Source organism: Rhipicephalus sanguineus, chromosome 1 (assembly GCF_013339695.2).
Source record: "Rhipicephalus sanguineus isolate Rsan-2018 chromosome 1, BIME_Rsan_1.4, whole genome shotgun sequence".
In the NCBI taxonomy this organism is placed as follows: Eukaryota; Metazoa; Arthropoda; class Arachnida; order Ixodida; family Ixodidae; genus Rhipicephalus; species Rhipicephalus sanguineus.
The window spans coordinates 301,443,776-301,461,612 of record NC_051176.1 but is presented as its reverse complement, the minus strand read 5'-3'; the positions used below and the strand labels follow the sequence as shown (position 1 = coordinate 301,461,612).

At 46.7% G+C, this 17,837-nt stretch overlaps 1 protein-coding gene across 1 annotated transcript in view; it reads right to left on the bottom strand.

The window, feature by feature from the left end:
- Positions 1–17,837, bottom strand: part of LOC119379379 (ATP-dependent RNA helicase SUV3 homolog, mitochondrial) — a 38,084-nt gene that overhangs the window by 17,294 nt on the left and 2,953 nt on the right. Inside the window, exons 7-9 of the mRNA XM_037648694.2 lie at positions 16,668–16,837; positions 5,916–5,967; positions 221–534 (exon numbers count right to left, since the gene is read on the bottom strand). Of these exons, the coding sequence (XP_037504622.1) occupies positions 221–534; positions 5,916–5,967; positions 16,668–16,837 (536 nt within the window). The remainder of the gene's footprint in view (positions 1–220; positions 535–5,915; positions 5,968–16,667; positions 16,838–17,837) is intronic.

The following is a 17,837-nucleotide window of genomic DNA, read 5'->3' as shown; positions in this document are numbered from 1 at the left end:
TTTTTTTCGCGATTGGTGTCGTGGTTCTGGGGGCTCGGGCAGCATATATTTTTTCCAGCGAAATTTAAGGGGGTCAACAGACATGCACCGATGTTCTTATCTGAACACATCCTCTAATATCAACATTAATGGGTTTTACTGTACCCACTTTTTCACCAACACTGAAGCCCTAGAAATGCATAGGGTTGCCGAATGCTATAGCTGCAAACCAGTAGACTACCTGCGATGTAGAGATAGTGTCCATCTGTCGTTCACCCCGCTCATTTAGCGAGGGCTTAACGAGAGAGTAGAAGATGACACGGCCAATGCTGAGGTTGAGGCCCATACCAATAGCATCAGTGGCCACAAGCACTTTGCATGGATGAGAAGGGTCATTGAACTTTTGTGCTTGGGCCAGCTTGGTGCCAGGTGGCAGTCCACCGTAAATGACAGCACATTCTAGGCCTTGCCGTTCAATTTGTAGGCTCACTTGGTAGATGTCGCTCTTGTTAAAGCACACAACACAGTCACCTGGCTGTATCTTTTCCAAGCTCTCTGCAAAATAAAAAAACATGCTGAGGTCTTATGCAATATGCTCCACCTTTTACAGTAATAGCTAGAAAAAATAACTCGTGCATAGAAACTGTCAACCATGTTGCATTCACTAAGTGATGAGAAGTCATCAAACTGAGAATGTTGTTGAAGACAACATTTGGACATGAGAACCTGCCTTGTCAGGGCATACAATACAGGCCCCTTCGACAAATTGTTGGCTCCAGCAACATTGCCTGTTCAACAACTTTTCACCCGTTTGAGCCCACATCTTCCGCTGAACTTCTGTCATGCTTGGATTGCTTGAAGCGCGACCTAAAAGCAAAGTGCTAAGTGCTGTACAGAATGACAAAAACAACAAATTTAATGCAGCCCCTCAAAGCTGTCAACCTGAATGTCCCACTATCATCAGTGAAATTTAAGAAATACCAGCAGCTGCAAGTACCACTTGCATAATTCACATTCATGCGGTTTTACATTTCAAAGCTACAATAGGGCGACCAGGTAGTCAGAATATACACCTTTTCACAGGAGCACCCTCGCACCCATGCTCGCACCAGTGCGCTGCAGGGGTCGAGGGTATGTTTTCAGTGTTGCCATCGCGCTTTGGGCTGCGCATGTTGTATCTGTACGCTTGGTACGCTTGGATGTTGTGTGTGAATTAGGCCCTTCTTTGCGATAAAAAGAGATTGTCATGGCCGGAAATGGTGCGTATTCAAAGAACCGATCGTCTGGCCATCACTGTGTCGTGCACGGGTGCACGAACAATCAGCGGAAAAGGAACGTTTTAGGCGTGATTGTGTGCCCGCAGCACAGCAAGCCGCGCGAGGATTGCAAGTGTGACATGTTCTCGCTGTATCACTTTCCGTCGTCGCCGGAATTGTAGAAGAAATGGGTGGCGTCGGTAAATCGGAAAAACTTCCGTGCTTTGGGTTGCGCCAGTGCTGTGTGTGTGTTGCTTCGGTACGCGTTTGTGTGACTGTGTTATGCGCCTGTGTCCGATACGAAGTGACTACCATGGCAGAAAATTTACTGCATTCGCATAGCAAGTCATCTGGTCATCACTGTGTCGTGTACGGGTGAACGAACAAGCAGCGGAAGAGAAATATTTAAGGTGCAATCGTGTGTCCGCAGCGCATGTACGGCACGCGATGAGTGCAAGCGTGGCATGTTCGCGCTGCATCGTTTTCCTTCGTCGCCTGAATTGCGGCAGCAGTGGGTGGCTTCACTAAATAGTAAGAACTTGCGCGTGTCGCCCTGGTCACGCCTCTGTTCCCGGTATTTCGTTGGCGGCAAGAAAAACGACGAGAACAACGTTCCCAAGCAGCATCCTAGATAGGAAAGAAAGGTACGCAAGCCACTGATGACTCACCTACTAACTCGTGAGAATGTTGCGGATTCACACTTCATATCGTCCATAACACAGCGGCCGACACGGCTGCAAACTCCGCCTTGCCCGGTTACTCATGTGCAGCCTGCGCGCGCCGTACTTCAGCGGACGGCCTCGCGGAAACCCACGCGCGATGGGGCCTACTGTTCACGGCTTGCGATGGTGTCACATTCCCCTTCACCAGCACGACTTTTTCCTTCACATTGTGCGCCAGCGACTGACCCACACAGTCAAACTGCACGTAGCTGCGCGACTCCAGTGCCTCGTAGTTGCACACCTGGCGAAGACCCCACGCATTCGCCTCAACGAGATATAAACAATGTTCGCTCGCGGTATTTCTGGCCACTCACAGGTCTCCTCGACCTAGTCTTCGACGTCGTCGGGGTGAATGTAGGTCAACTGTATCTGTGAAGAAGGATTGTGCGGTGTTTACAGTTTACAGCTGACAAACTTACGCGCCGCGAACGAGGATGCGCGGAGGTTAGAAACTGATGGATAATCCGTAGACATTTAGTACGCCAATAAAGGAAAGCGGTAGACAGCTGCAAGAACGCTCTAGTTACCGATTATTAACACTTCACGCCGTGATCGACCTGGTACTACGCTGGTTGCTACTGGTACCGACGACGAAGCACTGCCGTTCGCAGACGCGGAGCTACTTCTTGCGTCGCACGGGCGAATGCGCGCCGCTGAACGGTTCAGACAGCGACGAATAAATCAATGGCAGCGACGATACCAAACAAAACAGCTTAAAGAAACGAAAAATCAGCAAACACAGGCTTTAGCAGGGACCTCACACCAACAGATAGCGCGCCGGTTCGAGTACGCGCAGCCCAAGATGGCGATTTCGCCAATCTTGCACGTTAGACGGCGCGCATTTCAATATGGCGCCTCCCTGGCGTGAGAATTTGAAAAGGTGTATATGCCTTCACATTAAAAATAGCCCAGCAAAACATTAGAAATGTAAGGTCTTCTCACTTGACAGAGCTCTCATGAATATACAAGCTAAACATTACTAATGGCCACAGGCCATATACTACATGCAGCTAACCTCCATTAGACCAACCTTGTCAGAAAAGGAAAAAATTCATCACAACAGGTCAAGCTGTCTAATACTATATAAAATGTACATTTGGACACACTGTGGCTGCATCATTTTAACAAGTCCAAAATCTAACACCGAACCCATGGAAAAGGTTCATATAAGAAAACAATGTCCACCTAAATCTAATGCACAATTGAGTTGACAATGCAGGAAGTGCAGCATGCCTTCCATTCTGGCAACTATAAATAACATGCGTCCTGCAAAGTTTATGCTAGCAAAATGGAAAATTATTTACACTTCATATTTATTGTCAATCTCGCATAGCATTTTATCACTAGGGATGACAATGCACCAGCCTCCTTGTGGTTCATTATGCTCAATACTCTACACTTCTTGAACCACTTGGGTACAATCACAAATTGTTGACCCATGCCTAGACTAACCACTATGACAGTTCATCCTGTGATGCATGTACGTCTCCAAAAAAAAAAACGTGTAAAAAAAAAGAGTCGATTTCATTAAAAAAAATCAACCCTCAAAGGTTTGAATATGCACTAATAAGCTTAATCATAAGTGACAGGTGTTTCTGTCACATGAGAGGGCAGGCTTATCGTTTCATACATTTGCACATTGAACACCCTCAGTGCTCTAGTCTTTCACTGGCTGCCAAGCCTCCACAGATAATTGTCAAGTTTTAAAGGCTGCATCATATGGAGGCATTCTCTTTGTTATTCTGTTTATGCTGCATGATGCATCAATGCTCTGTCATGACATTTTTGTGCACCAGCTCCCACACTGCAGCCACATTTCTATGGTAGCAAAACAATGAAAACAAGGGGATTCAGCTCTGCTGTTGGAAAAAAAAAATAAGCATAGGTTGGATATATCTTACAGTGCAATTAGACAGCCTTTTAAGATTACAACGTGGACCTTGACAACGCATATCGAGCTACTCATGTAGCTTTTAGCCCAATATGCAGGGGTGCAACAGCCGATTAGGATTTGGAGCAATTATTGGAGCAGCAAAATGTTGCTTTTGGAGCACAAAAATCCAAATTTGGAGCAGGTTACGAAAAAAAAAAACTTGAATTTTTTAGCACGAAATCCCAAATTTGGAGCAGTATAACAAAGAAGGCTTACTTTTACAAAAAAAAAAAAATACAAACCATTCAGCATCAGCTAACTCGTGCACAGTGCACGTGAACACTGCTATTTCTATAAAAGCAGTCTGTTGAGCCACCCCACGGTGCGAAGAATGACTAAGTCCACATTAGCATTTGCAGGGCCTGTCAAATAATTCGACAGGCACTGCAAATGCTAATGTGGACCTGAGAACCTGGCAACCTCGAAATTCGGGAGATTTGTAAAGCAGGAGCAAGTACGGGTGGCGAAAAAAGAAAACTGGTGTACGTTTTGTCTATTTGTTTCTCAAGCCCGCAGAAATGCCATACACAACAGCTCCAAATGATTGCCAATAATTTTTTGGACGTCGGCGATCATACTAGTACTCGTAATTACACAGCACATGCACGAATGAGTAATTAAGGAACAAAAAGTAGTGTATCCCTGACAGCTAGTACAAATAGCCACTTCTAAATCTCAGCACGCTTTTCCGCAGATCACCAGTGTACTGCGACAAAACTGGTTTATAGAAACCGTTCTGCACGCAATAAAACAAGCATCAGGAAATTTGACAACTGCCCTATTTTATTTCGATAGCAATTATATGGACACTCTCGAAGGGGTTTTGCCGTCATGTCCCGCATAAAGTCCAAATTGATAACCTCCCCCCACGCATAGTCTGCTCTACCAAGTGTAAAAGCGCGCGAGTGCGGGTGACGAACGCGCTGAAGCAGAGATCAAACGAGCCGGCCCATCTCCGTCGCTCGGAAGGCGCATGCGATAACACCACTCCACTCGGGAGGCCTGCCGTTGAAGCTGAGAGGAAACGCCCCGCCCGTCTTGAACGAGCATGAAAAGACGCGGTGGGTGAGAACTGTCGCTCGAGCAGCAACTTTGAACTTTGATGCTAAGGGCGCGATCACTGGCACGCGCGCCATCTCGGCAGCCTTCAGCGGGCGGCTCATATATCCTGGTACTTGCTGCGCTCTCACTGCGAAGACACTGTGCAGAAAGAGCATCTTTCCCTGTTGCGGCCGCATTCTCTTACACCAACGTTTTGTATAGTTACGCGAGATCGGATACAAAAGAGTTTGCTGCCAGCCTCACTTCGTACAACATTACAATTTGTTGCTATCACATTCATTGTTTCGCCCTTGCGGTGTAACTGTGACCTTTCATTTCGTTCACGGGGGGTTTAGGGTTAGGCTCTGCGCGTCTGTATTGGATGATGATGTCCACACTGCAGATGACCAACGCAGCCTCTATTTCTCGCTAAAACTTGCGCAACTGAGAAAATTTTTAAACTGGTCGGGCATTTTGGCGCAGCGTGGCGCAATTTCAACAAATTTCACGGTTTTGGCTCAGCTTGGCGCAAAAATAAGGAATTGTATCAAATTGGCGCAATTGGCGCAGCTGTTGCATCCCTGAATATGTATAGCTGTCAGCACAGTTCATTGGAATGCTCCGCATTGTGGCTTCAACCGGCTTCAATTCACGCCAGCACCGCCAAGCGTTGGATGCGGTATGTTTGCAGCAGCTAACCATAGATGAAACACGGGTCGATTTCACTGGTAAATTTCTGTTTCTCTTCTGCCTGACTGGCGGGTCAAACACACCCACTTGGCAGGTCCGCTTTCGCCACATTTCACTCATGGCTGCGTTCTCACACGCGCCCATGAAATTCGCTGCCGTGTGAGCTGTCGCACGCAATGGTTCATTTCCGAGATAAGTTTTTGATACATAAGTTGGCACACAGTTTGCGTACATGTCAAGACATATAACAGCGATTAAATATAGTCCATAAACAGGTACTTAACAGGTACTTACCAAGAGCTCTGTTTTCAATTGTTAGCTGTGTCAAGCGCTTGTACTTCCGAACCTATAAAAATAGAGCATATTGAACTGATGGGAGTGATTCATGGGGGATTTAACATTCCAAGGCAACAATGGGGCTGTGGCATAGTACAAAGCTCTGGATTAGCTTTGATGACTTCAGCTTCTGGTGTGCTTAAAGGGACACTAAAGTGAAATAATGAATCTGTTTGATAAATTGTACTCTGAGAACTCTAATGTCGTTAATTTCATCATCATCGGTTTAACAATAGAGGAGAAAATCAAGGTCAAAGTTACATTTTCAAATTTCGTGCCGAAATCACCACACATGACGTCACGGATTTCAAAGCATATTTTTCATCTTTTGGCGGCACTGGGTCAATGAAATTTCGTGAAACTTGATATGTAAAGTCTATTGCGCCCTCAGAGGGCAAACTACTTAATTTTTACTGGTTAGGGGCTATAATGGATGCCGTCAAAATATATGATGTCACGACGTTTGATGCGGGAACCAAGGCAACCTCACCACCCGCTTTTTCTTTTTGCACATTTTCTCGCTTACCAAGCATCTTTTCGCGGCAAGCATGGTGATTTTGGAATTGTGAAAGAGTAATTTACTAATATGGGAAAAATCGTTTTTCTCTTGGAGTCCCTTTAAGGGGAGATGCTACTCGAAGACACTTTTTCTTTAATATTCACCCTAGGGCAATGAAACTTGAGCTGCTTATAGAACTTTTTATGCTGATTTCAAATGTATAATTAGTTTTCTTGCAAGTTGCATACTTTTAGTTCTGCAACATGACAAAGTGAAAAACTGAAGCCTTTTGCCCCCCCTCTTTTCAGACCTAAACTTCAATAATTTTTTACAATTGATAGTTCATAATGTTTCAAATAAAGTGTGGAATGCAAGTAACTAATTAGGAAGTCCATACAAAATATGTACTAGACGAGAAAAATTTTAACGTGGGAAGTTCATATTTCTCCTACCCTAGTAAAAGTTTACATAACTTTTTTTTATTATATAATAAGAATATTGAAACTTAAACAAGATAATTGCATTTAACCTACTTTGGAAAAAATTTGGGAAAAATTTCATGCAGATCTGAGCACCAGAAGTACCCGAAAAAGGAGGGGCACATTGACAAAAATGGCAAAATTTGCGTTTTGAGAAAAACGAGTTTGAAAGTCAAAATTGCATGTTTATTTATCAAAGATGTCATTGAATGCGACTAAATTTGTACACAATAAAGAGCAATCCTCCTTGTAGTGGCCACTGCCATTAAAATGCGCCAGCACCATAGGTTTGGCCCTCACGGCTCTTTCGAGCTGACTCCTCGACAAGAGATTTTTTTCTTCAGCGCACGCCGACGAGCCCTTGCTTCTCCTGTTAGTTTTTGAGACATTTTTTTCTGGCGTGTGCTGTCCCGTGATGTGCCAAGAGCAACCAGATCATGAGGCGGGAGCACGCCAAGCTCTTCCAGAACACGTTCAAAACTGGAGTGCCCTCGATTAAACCAACATGTTCAGTGCTGTCATATCAGCAATCAACGAAGACTCGTCGTCCTGTGATGTTTTTTTCGTCTTCGAAGAGTCCGATCTTTTTCTGGGAGGCACTCACATATTCGAATGCCGCGGCAAACTCGTCGGACGCATCGGCATCACTGCCACTACGCCTTGCGGCAGCAGACGCTCTTTTCGTGGTTTGAGTGTTCGGCTTTGATTTGCGCCGGCGTCCTCGAAATTTGTACGCCACGTGAAACTTCACAGGCCGGTGACCGCACTTCCTATGGCTTTCTTCATCCATAACGGATAAGCACTCGAGAAAAGCGTTGTTCAGCTGCGCTGCTCAACGAGACACGGATCCTGCAAATAGGCTTCACAGCACACACAGGCGCGCAGCGGCCAATGGCGGCTCCCGATCCGTACCACGTGATTTAAAGCCAGTCGCGGCGCTCGAAAAAGGCGGCAAAAGCGTGCGTCTCTTTTTTTCTTGCGCTGCAGCAGCGCGGGAAACCGTCGTTATTTGAACAGTGAGGCTCGGCTCTTCGCCTCATGCGGTCGACAATGGCGAGCGGCGGCGCATTATCGGCGGCAAGGTGCTCGAAGACGACACACTTTCGGCCTTTTGACAGCCACCTTGTGCTCTTTAGACGCAATTTTAAAGAGTTTCCAGTTGAGTCTCGGCATTGATTTTTTTTTTCAGAACAGTAGAGGTACTAATCTTAACAAAACAGGTGAAAACAAAAAATCGATAATTTTTTAGAAAACTCGCTGTAAATAACGAGGACCCGTGGTCGTAGATCAGGAACACGTCTTTACTTAATGAAGGCTAGCTCCGAATCCACTTCGTTCTCCTCCTCGTTTCCTCCCTGTCCCTACCCCCAAGACTATGCCCCACTATTCTATTTTCAACATCCTCCGAGGGGGAGGGCACGAACGTTATACAAGTCACTCCGCTGCTTCCAATGTATACACCTTTTGTATCGGGTGCTTCACCACGTGGGCCGTGGCCACACGAACGGAACAGCCTCTGACTATCTCGTCTGTGATGTGATCACGTCACTTGGACAGCTGTTCTTGCACAGCCTAAATGATGCGCGCCTGCATCTCCGGCGTTTCCACCTGGGTGTGGCATTGCTGGTGCAATCCGCACTCAGGTTCTCCTGCAGGCGGTTTACTGCAGCGTTTTGGAGTCTTCTCCACGAAGTGCCTGGATACCTGCAGCGACGTTTCTTGCTGCGGCCCGAACCCTGCGAAATCTCGAATTTCACGAAGGTTCCCGAGATCGACGCTTGTCCTTCGGATGAGTTTACGCCATCAGTGGCGAGTCCCTTTGCCTGGCTATCCCGCTGCTCTGTAGGAATATCCTCGTTGAGAAGCTCCCATAGTAGGTTCGCGTGGTGGCGGTATTGCTTCGACTTCGTTTTCGGGACCCTCCACTTCTCTTCCCGAGGCAGAAGCAGCGCTTTCTCTTCCTTGTCTACGCGCTCCTCCCTTTGCTCAGTCACAACCTCCTCCAGTTCCTCTAAGCAGTCCACTTTCTCCAAGTCCTCATGTTCAGGCGGTGCGTCCAACGACGAGGATACCACAGGAAGCACCGCGGGACTATTAGCTCCGCCGACCAGCAGATTGAAGCAGTCGTCGTGGCGGGTGGGCAAGCTATCGTCAGGGATACGAGGCTCCGTAATCATGGAAGGCTCTTGGTAACATCCGGCATGTCTGCTCAGACAATGCTCCAACATATCGAGTTCTTGTGTTTTCTTTGGCATCCAGTTGTCAATACTAATCGTGCCGAGGCGCCACCTAGCCGATTCGTCGCACTCCACACCAGCTGACATGAGGAGGGCACAAGTCGTTGCAGCCTCGTGAGGTGAGCTTGTTCCCTGTACGGTCCACCCAAAAGACGTTTCGACCGCAGTGAGTCCCTCGCTGAGGCGATCGATGCTTCCGGTGGCAAACTTCCAGTAAGCGTCTGAGCCAATCAAGATGCTGATGTCATCTGGGTGCCAAGTCTCTGGATCGAACAGATCCGCAGCATCGTGTTTCCTGGCGCACAACAACTCGAGCACTTCAGTGTCCAGCGGTGGACTTGTCGCGGAGCATACTTCCGGTACCTCTAGTGCTTCCAACGTAACGGTGCTGTTGTTGAATCGTCCACGCAGCGTGACAGAAACGCGTGGGCAGCGCAATTGATGCCGCAGCTTTGCATTTCCGAACGTCACCAATGATAGCTCTTCGATGCCAAGGGCTCTACACCGCAATCTCTTTGCAACGTCGGTGCGGATAAACGAACGCTGGCTGCCGCTGTCCAGCATCACACGCACCAGGAGTCGTCGCGGTCCGCTCTCAGCCCAAACACGGCCCGTCTGAAGCAGCACCGACTTGGCTTCTGTAGCGCCAGTTGACGCCGTAGTTACCGTCGGTGAGGTAGAGCCGGACGAGCCGCTCGGTACTGTTGGTGCAGGAGCAGCGGTCGTGGTGACGGCTCGTGACAGCTCGCAAAGGACCGTTAGGTGTCGGCGTTGGCACTTGTTGCACGTAAGGTTCAGGGAGACTCTGCAAACCCGTGCGACATGATTGCGCATTCCGCACTTGTAACAGCACCGAGCGTTAAGCAATCTGGCCCGTTTCTCGTCGGCGGGTAAGTCGACCCTGCATTCTGCCAGGCTGTGACCTCGGCTGTCGCACAGTACACAAGGCGTGCGCTGCTGTAGGGATTCCGTCGCCGCTAGCGCGGATGCCGACGGAATGCCCTGTGAAGATCTTCTCGGCGAGCTCATGTCACCAGGTACCGTGATCGAGTTGTGCGTATACGATGACGCCGCTTCTTGCTTCCCTTCCTCACGCACTTCAACCTGGATTTTCAGGAACGCTAAAATGTCGGTCGCCTTGTGCGTTCTCGCTTCAGGTGGTGTGGGCTCTGCTGATGCATTAGTACCGCGCGTGCTTTCCTCCTTCTTCTTCTGTCGGTACATTATCGCCAAGTCTTCTGGCAAGCACCTCATTAGCACCCGATGCAGCACCACAGTGTACTGCTCAGGTGGTACACCAAGACCTTCGAGCGCACTTACGCGGAAACGCACGGTGTCATGCAGCACCCGAAGCTTCTCCACTTCCTTGGAACTCCTCACGGGCGACAATGCAAGAAGCTGGTCGATGTGCTCGTTGACTAGTAATTCCTGTCGACCGAAGCGCTCTTTCAGTGTTGTCACTGCAATTTCATAGTTGTTATCAGCCAGCCTGATGCCTTCGATAGCTCGCTTGGCCGCTCCCGTCAGGTACGTCAGCAAATACTTAAATTTCTCGATGGGTGGCAACTCGGTGTTCTCGTGAATCGTGGCGCTGTAATGGTCCCAGAATTCTTGCCACTGACGTAAATCTCCGGCATACGTCGGGACCTGAAGCGTCGGAAGCGCGACCGACCGGTAGCGTGGCGTACTGACGGATCCTGGCGGCGTCCCAGCAGATCCGATGTTGCTCTGGGTGGCTGCTACCCGGTCGTCATTGGGTTCACTCCTAGACAGGCCACTGAGACCGGTCGCCTGTTGACGCTGTGACAGGAAGAACTGCGCATCAGCAATCGCGTACAGAATCTTCTCGTGGTAGTCGTTTGCGCCCTCGACTTCTCCTTCAATAGCCTCGTCTTCCGTGAGATCGAGAATGTCCTTGTCTAGCTGGCGGAGCTCAGCTTCTTTCGTCTTTAAAACGGCGACTTGCCTATTGACCTCACGCGCCTCGGTGTCGGGGTTCTGCAGCAGTCCTGTCAGGAGCGTAATATTCCGGGAGACGCTGGCCCTGACAGTTCCACGCACCTTCCGAAGACGCTCGGTCGAAGACATCGTTGTCCAGCACTGACCAGTTCCCGGGTTTCGGCACCAAAAAAATGTAAATAACGAGGACCCGTGGTCGTAGATCAGGAACACGTCTTTACTTAATGAAGGCTAGCTCCGAATCCACTTCGTTCTCCTCCTCGTTTCCTCCCTGTCCCTACCCCCAAGACTATGCCCCACTATTCTATTTTCAACACTCGCGTTTTTCGACCCGCATCTCCCCTTAAGGCTGAGCACATGAGGATTTGTACTTAGGTTTAACAAGAGTCGCAGAAAGTCATATCTTGCACCTTCCACGCAGCTTTCTCTCTTTTTGTCCCCACAAACAGAATCGAAGCTGCACAGAGGGAAGTGGCAAGGCACCGAGCAAAGGTTATGTCATCGTGCACTGTGGCCTTAGACACTTTCTCTTGTTTTGTTTTCTTTGAACATGTTGGCCGCTAATTCCAGTTCAGGCATGCATGGTGCTCTCTAGAAACACTCAGGTAGCTTGGGTCGACTTGAGTCACCACACACTTGGAGTACACAAAGGCCAATTAAAACACTTGGCTTTGATCTAGCAAAAGGGCTCTATGTGGCTTGTAGCTTATTGAGGCGTGCAGTGGCATCCCGCGGTGGCCCGTGTACGTGCCTACACTCTGCAGCAGAAGCAGCGACATACAAGTGTCGTGTATATTGGCCGCAAGATCGACCTATAAGTGGCAGCACCGTCGCAGCGTTAGTGTTGATGCGTCGCCCTTGCGGTGTGTGGAAGTGTACGAGGCTGCTGTTTGTATATTGTCATTCTGTGCTCCGTAGCTGTAGAAAACGTTTAAATTTCCAAGGGGAGGTATTGTTTGCTTCCTAAATGCCGCGCATACTGCACCAGAGCCAGATATAAGGTTTGATTTCTATCCCAGCGACGTGCAACATTGCCGAGACTGCCTTGTCAAGTGTCGGAGCGGCAAGGCGCTTTCCTAGGGCGCATAGCAAGCACTTCGATCCCGGTGGGTTGAAGTGTTTGCTGAAGAAAAGTGTTGATGCTCAATCAAATTCGCTACCACGTTTCTCACTCTTACTCTGTAATCTGTGCATTGATGCTTGTTGCATACGTAGTTTCTGCACGCTACATGCATGAATCCCATTGCAGTCCACGAATGCTCGTGGCGGCTTGGCTAGGGCTGCCAGTCATGATTTGCTTACGATTTTGCGTACTTTCGCATCTAAATGAATAGAGTCTCCAAGTATGCAATTGGTCCTACATCCTGCATATGCCACCTTCTCAGTGAATGCAACGATTGTGCACGCTAGGTGCCAGTCCTTTTAAGAGAGCGTCACCGAGCCTTACTGTAGTTTGCGTGTTTTCCGTCGCCCTTACTCAACTACAAGAAGCGCTCTCTGTGTTCCGAAATATAAATATCAGCGTCAAAACTCGTCCAGTTTGTGCATTATCTCGTAGAGAGTAAAAATGTCGTTTCGCAAGCCAGAAACGGACGGACCACGTAAGCGATGAACGAACATGCGCGAGCAAGTTAATCGCCACTGTTCATGCTGATATATTTGCTCTTTGATTCTTTTAAATGGATCTTCCAGAAATGTTTGAGGCCTAACTTGAAGTTACCACATTTATTTGATTAGCAGAAGCTGCCTCACAAGGTGCGATACAGGAAAGTGCGGTACGCGCCGCGACCAACAATATCCGAACAACTTGAAGTTTTATTAGCATCCTGCAGCACGAGCATTCAATTCTGCTATTGTTTTCTCGTTGGTCAACTGGACGTGCTTTCTTTTGGTCTTTGCTAAGTCAGGAAGACTGGAGCACGAATGCGATAACGTACACAGCATCGTCAGAGCAGCACGTAGAAGAGATGACACTGAATTCAATGATGTGGCCCGCCGCAACAACTTTGTCGCCATCGACGATAAACGTGACGCAGCCCCCAACATAAGTCAGAATTGTGCTCAAAGGCAAGGGTATTGCGACACGGAATTACAAATGTTAGTCTCACAACGTGTTGAAAACCGACAAGTGTATGTGGTGTGGTGACATTAAACAAATGCATTTCACATCGCTACTAAAAAAAAGCTACCGACTTTACGAACTTCCATTACAAAAAAGGAAAGAATAAGTCTGCTCAACGTCGACCAAATTGTCCCCGTCCACTTCCATCGTAAATTCTGGAACAACAAACACAACACACACTCTGCTCCACACTCTGGGGCTTCGTCCGTTCGCCGCTAGGTGCCGACTGTTCGATCTCGCGGCCAATAGCAGAGCATTTAGTAATATACCTCTGACATTTTCCTGTGCTGCCCTCTGCCGTTTTGGAAGGGATTTGGTAGAGGCCGGGACAATCAGTATCACTAGAACGAGAAAGCCTTCGAGATCAAGGGGTGTTTCGCGATTTTTCCACTAGGGGAAAGGCACATGTGCCGTGGCATCAAAAAAGGCGTATTGCATGACAGGGGTGGAGCTCAGGCTTGTGCGGCTCTGGTCTGGCCGAGTTACGTGAGAATGTGGTATGGGCTAGCTTTTGTCCTGCGCCAGCTCAACCAACTGACATTAGACAAATATACTAGAAGCTGATATGTATTTGAAGCGGTTTCAATTAACTCAATATGAAGCAATGCCTACAAAGGCATACAGGTTGTGAGATTCATAAAAGTGAGCTAGCATGTGCTGCCAAGTGTACATGTGGTTTGGAAGACGACAAATATGCATTGGCATAGTGCGCTCAAAACAAGATAAGTGACCAACTCAGACACGATGACTTTTAAGGGCTCACATTTCTTTGTGTTTTCTTTTGGTCCCTGCTGGTGGCAAGTTATCTTGTCGTCCATCTTACTTTCTTCATATTCATATTCTAATTATTACAAATAACATCCCTATATTTTCCTTGGCATTATTGTCTGCTAGTTCTCATTATTATCGACTCGGACACGCAGCACTTAAAAAGCATGCATGTAGTACACCACGTGCCACCGCACATAAATAGTATAGAAAACATTAAGTGGACAACCACTGATCAAGACCAGAAGAGCAAAGATGAAATATTGTTCGTCTTTTTGACATCATAGACACATATTACAAAAAATGTTCTCTAAATCAACAAATTGGTCACTGCCTGTTGGGCCTGCTTGCGCCCACTTGCTGCATAGATGATGATCATACTGCAAAGGAGAGAGCAAGCGATTTTTGGCTGCTTCGATGAGGTTATAAACTCCCTGCTACATGCAGTGCAATTATTATTCAGCCCACATATTCACAAGGGCCTCCTCGACCACATTATCTGGGCACGTCCCGCAGCGACACACACCACCAAACACAGCAAGAACCCTAAACTTAAGATAACCACGCCGGAGCAGTGGGAGGCTATGCTGCTCAGCGCGTGCCCGGATGACCAACTCTGGGCAGTCCGGCTAGCCGAAGACGCCACCAAGGCCCAAGGTCTTGCCGCCGCCTGAGGAAGGGGGGCTCCGGTAGGGCTAGTCTCCCGGCCCCCGCCTCCCTTGACCCAGCAAGGACACAAAGTTATGTCTCTCTCTCTCATCTACAGATTGACAATGTTTTATCAATAGAACGTTAAAAATGCGTTTTGAATGCTCTACAGTGCTCCATATTCCTCGGCATAAAAATATTGCGCAGGTGCACTCACACCGGAATTTCACGTTGGTCATCATTTCCATTAATGTCAGTGCTCCAGGGTTTTCTACAAAGGAAATTATCAGTAAGAGAACTCTGGTGTTCCAATTGATGGATAGTATCGGAACAATGGGCAGCACATGGTCAATCTGTGTGCTTCTGATTTAAGGCATTCCTGTGGCATAGTTTAACGCATTTTACCCTTCTAAATTTCCCAGTGCTCATAATTTGGTAGACAGCAAGGCAATTTTATACCCCTGTCAAGCAAGCAAGTTAAGTGTGATTAGGGTGAGTGCACTTTGGGACTATGAGTAACACTTCAGGCTACGCAGTGCTAAACAGGAAAACAAAGAGCACTCACAGTAAAAAAAAATATGGTGACAGACTAAGAGCATGTTTTTTGACGATGCAGATTAAAAAAAAAAAACTTCTAAAAAGTGATCTTTTTATGTTGTATTATAAAGAAAAACAAACTTAATTTATTTTTTTCTCAACAATAAACGAAAAGTGTTTTTATTATAAGAGTGGTGAGCATGTGCACACACCAAAACATAAACGTCATCTGAATGAAAAATGGAAAACGCACCAATAGTTGCATACACAATAAATTAGTGTATCTATTATGCTGTTTCACGTCTCGCTAGCTTGTTTCACAGATATTCCGGCACTGTAATTTCTGCGAAGCAAGCTCTTTAACGCTATCGTGTTGATACACACACTTTTATGGAGTGTATTTCAGGAAAATGTTATAAAGCCAAGTTTTGGTGCCGCAAAAAAGACTATGGCAGGTGAGGTAGGCATACCGACATACAATGATGACCTGTGAATGTTGTTTTTGCCTGATAAATTTAGCAGACAATTTCAGAGAGCAAAACCAGACCTTTTGCAGTGCAGCACTGATGATGATGGCACATGATGAGGGTGCCTATTGATGATGACTTTACAACTGCTACCATCTATACAATGCTCAGTCACAAATGAAAAAAAAAAAAAAAACAATAAAACAAGTACTTCTACAGAATTTCAGGAATTTTTCTTCAAAAATAAGTATGGAAATAAGTGGCTCATATACGACATGAGCAGACAGAAACAAATCATGGAAGAAACCAGACAGAGTGCTATTGCTATCTCTGTCTACTCACACTGTATGTGTACTTGCAATGCCACAACCAACCCTAAGAAATGTGTTATACACAAAACTGCTAGAGTACCTTTAAATGACTGACTAAATGATACAAAGGAAAAATTAGAAAACATCTTTCTATTGCATGTAGAACTGAGGTTGGTGTAGTCTTTGTCTGATATGCTTAGTGAATAGCAAGTAGTGTAGCACTCCGACTTCATCCTCATTCATGAAAAGCCTCAATGATCCTATGCCCCACAAAGCTTGGGACAGGATTGCCGAGTCCTCAAAATCTGGCTTCATGCCACACCTTGGGAGTCGCACTGGCAAGTGTAGACATGATTTCCCAAAAAGATGTGTAATTTTCTTACTGTTTATCATATGTATGGCAGTTGTCATTTGTGAGGCAAGTTTTTAACGTCTTTCACTTGTTGATTTCCCTTTTTTATGTCTTGTGAAGCAGTTTTATGAGAATCAATATTTAGACACACTCTTGTAGAATCTTTGCTACTCATGTTCACTGAAGCTACCATTTTCGCTCTTAATACTTTTCTCTCTTTTTAATCCCATTCTCCTTTCCCAATGTTGAGAAAATCTCAATTCAGTCCAGCCTCAAGCTTTTACATCATCTATCTCTCAGGAACGAGTTGGAAACAGAGACTACGGTTTACCTCCAACTCTTCTCCGAGCGAGGCCAGCAGGTTGCGCACAAGCCCTATAGCAGCTGCTTCACCACAAAGGTGAAGCTCCTTGGCTGCCAGCCCCAGAAGAGCACGAGTCCAGGCCCATCCTCGCTGAGGGTCACGCATCATCTGGATTTCATCGATCACAGCCACGTCATCTGCAGAAAACCAGGGTGCATCCCCATTTCAAAGCACTTCTCCTGCCCACAGAGAACACTCTTTAAGTTCCTAGTATAAGGGAACGCAGTCGTCGAATACTGAAACATCCTTTTCCTTCAATTCCATTCTCTTCTCATCATTATACAAGTGTTTCCCTGTCATTTCCCTGCATTTCTGTCTCATTGCTGCGCCAACGACATTCCCGCAAAAGCGAATTTTTTTGTGTTCCCCTGCGATTTCGTTACTGCGGGTTTCAACTGTATAATCATCGTAGGCTCAAGCCCTGTTACACAAAGGATTGGCACATTCACCTGCCGGAATGGCTGTGGCTATGGAGCATGAGGTTGACCTGGCTATGGTGACCACAGTGTAGAGAGGCACCATTGTGTTCACAATAAAAAATACCAGATAATCGTAGAGAGGCAGCATTGTGCTCACAATCAAAAATTTCAGATAATCAAGACTAGCCCAGAGCTTTTGACAATGTTCTTTTTAGTAGCTTCAGTCTTGCTTTAAAAAATAAAACACCATTAATCCTCAATAAGCATTTCCAAGAAGCACACACAACAGGAGATGAGCGTGCAATGATGAAAAGGTTAGACCATGCTTTGAGTGCTTCTTTTTTTTTGTTCCTTTATATTACTCTTTCTTTTTTGTCGTGCATGTCTGATGTTTGTCTCTCTGTCTTTTGTTTTGCGTGTGCGCAACCACAGAAACAAAACTGGATTAGTGGTCAATGTCTGTGCGTATAACTAAGTATGTTATCGCTGTTCTTCTTGAGATACCATTACATTGACAGCTGCTCTGTCATTCAAATTACAAAGGCAAAATGCAAAAACACAAAAGCAAGGCAAGAACTCTCTGGCTATTTCTGCACTTTTTTGCATCGCAAGCGGCACACTAACCTGGCCAGAAAGCCACAATTACAAAGGAGTTAGCTATACTCATAGGTCGGCAAAAAAGTTGGAGCTCACTCAGACTCACTCAACAAATATATTC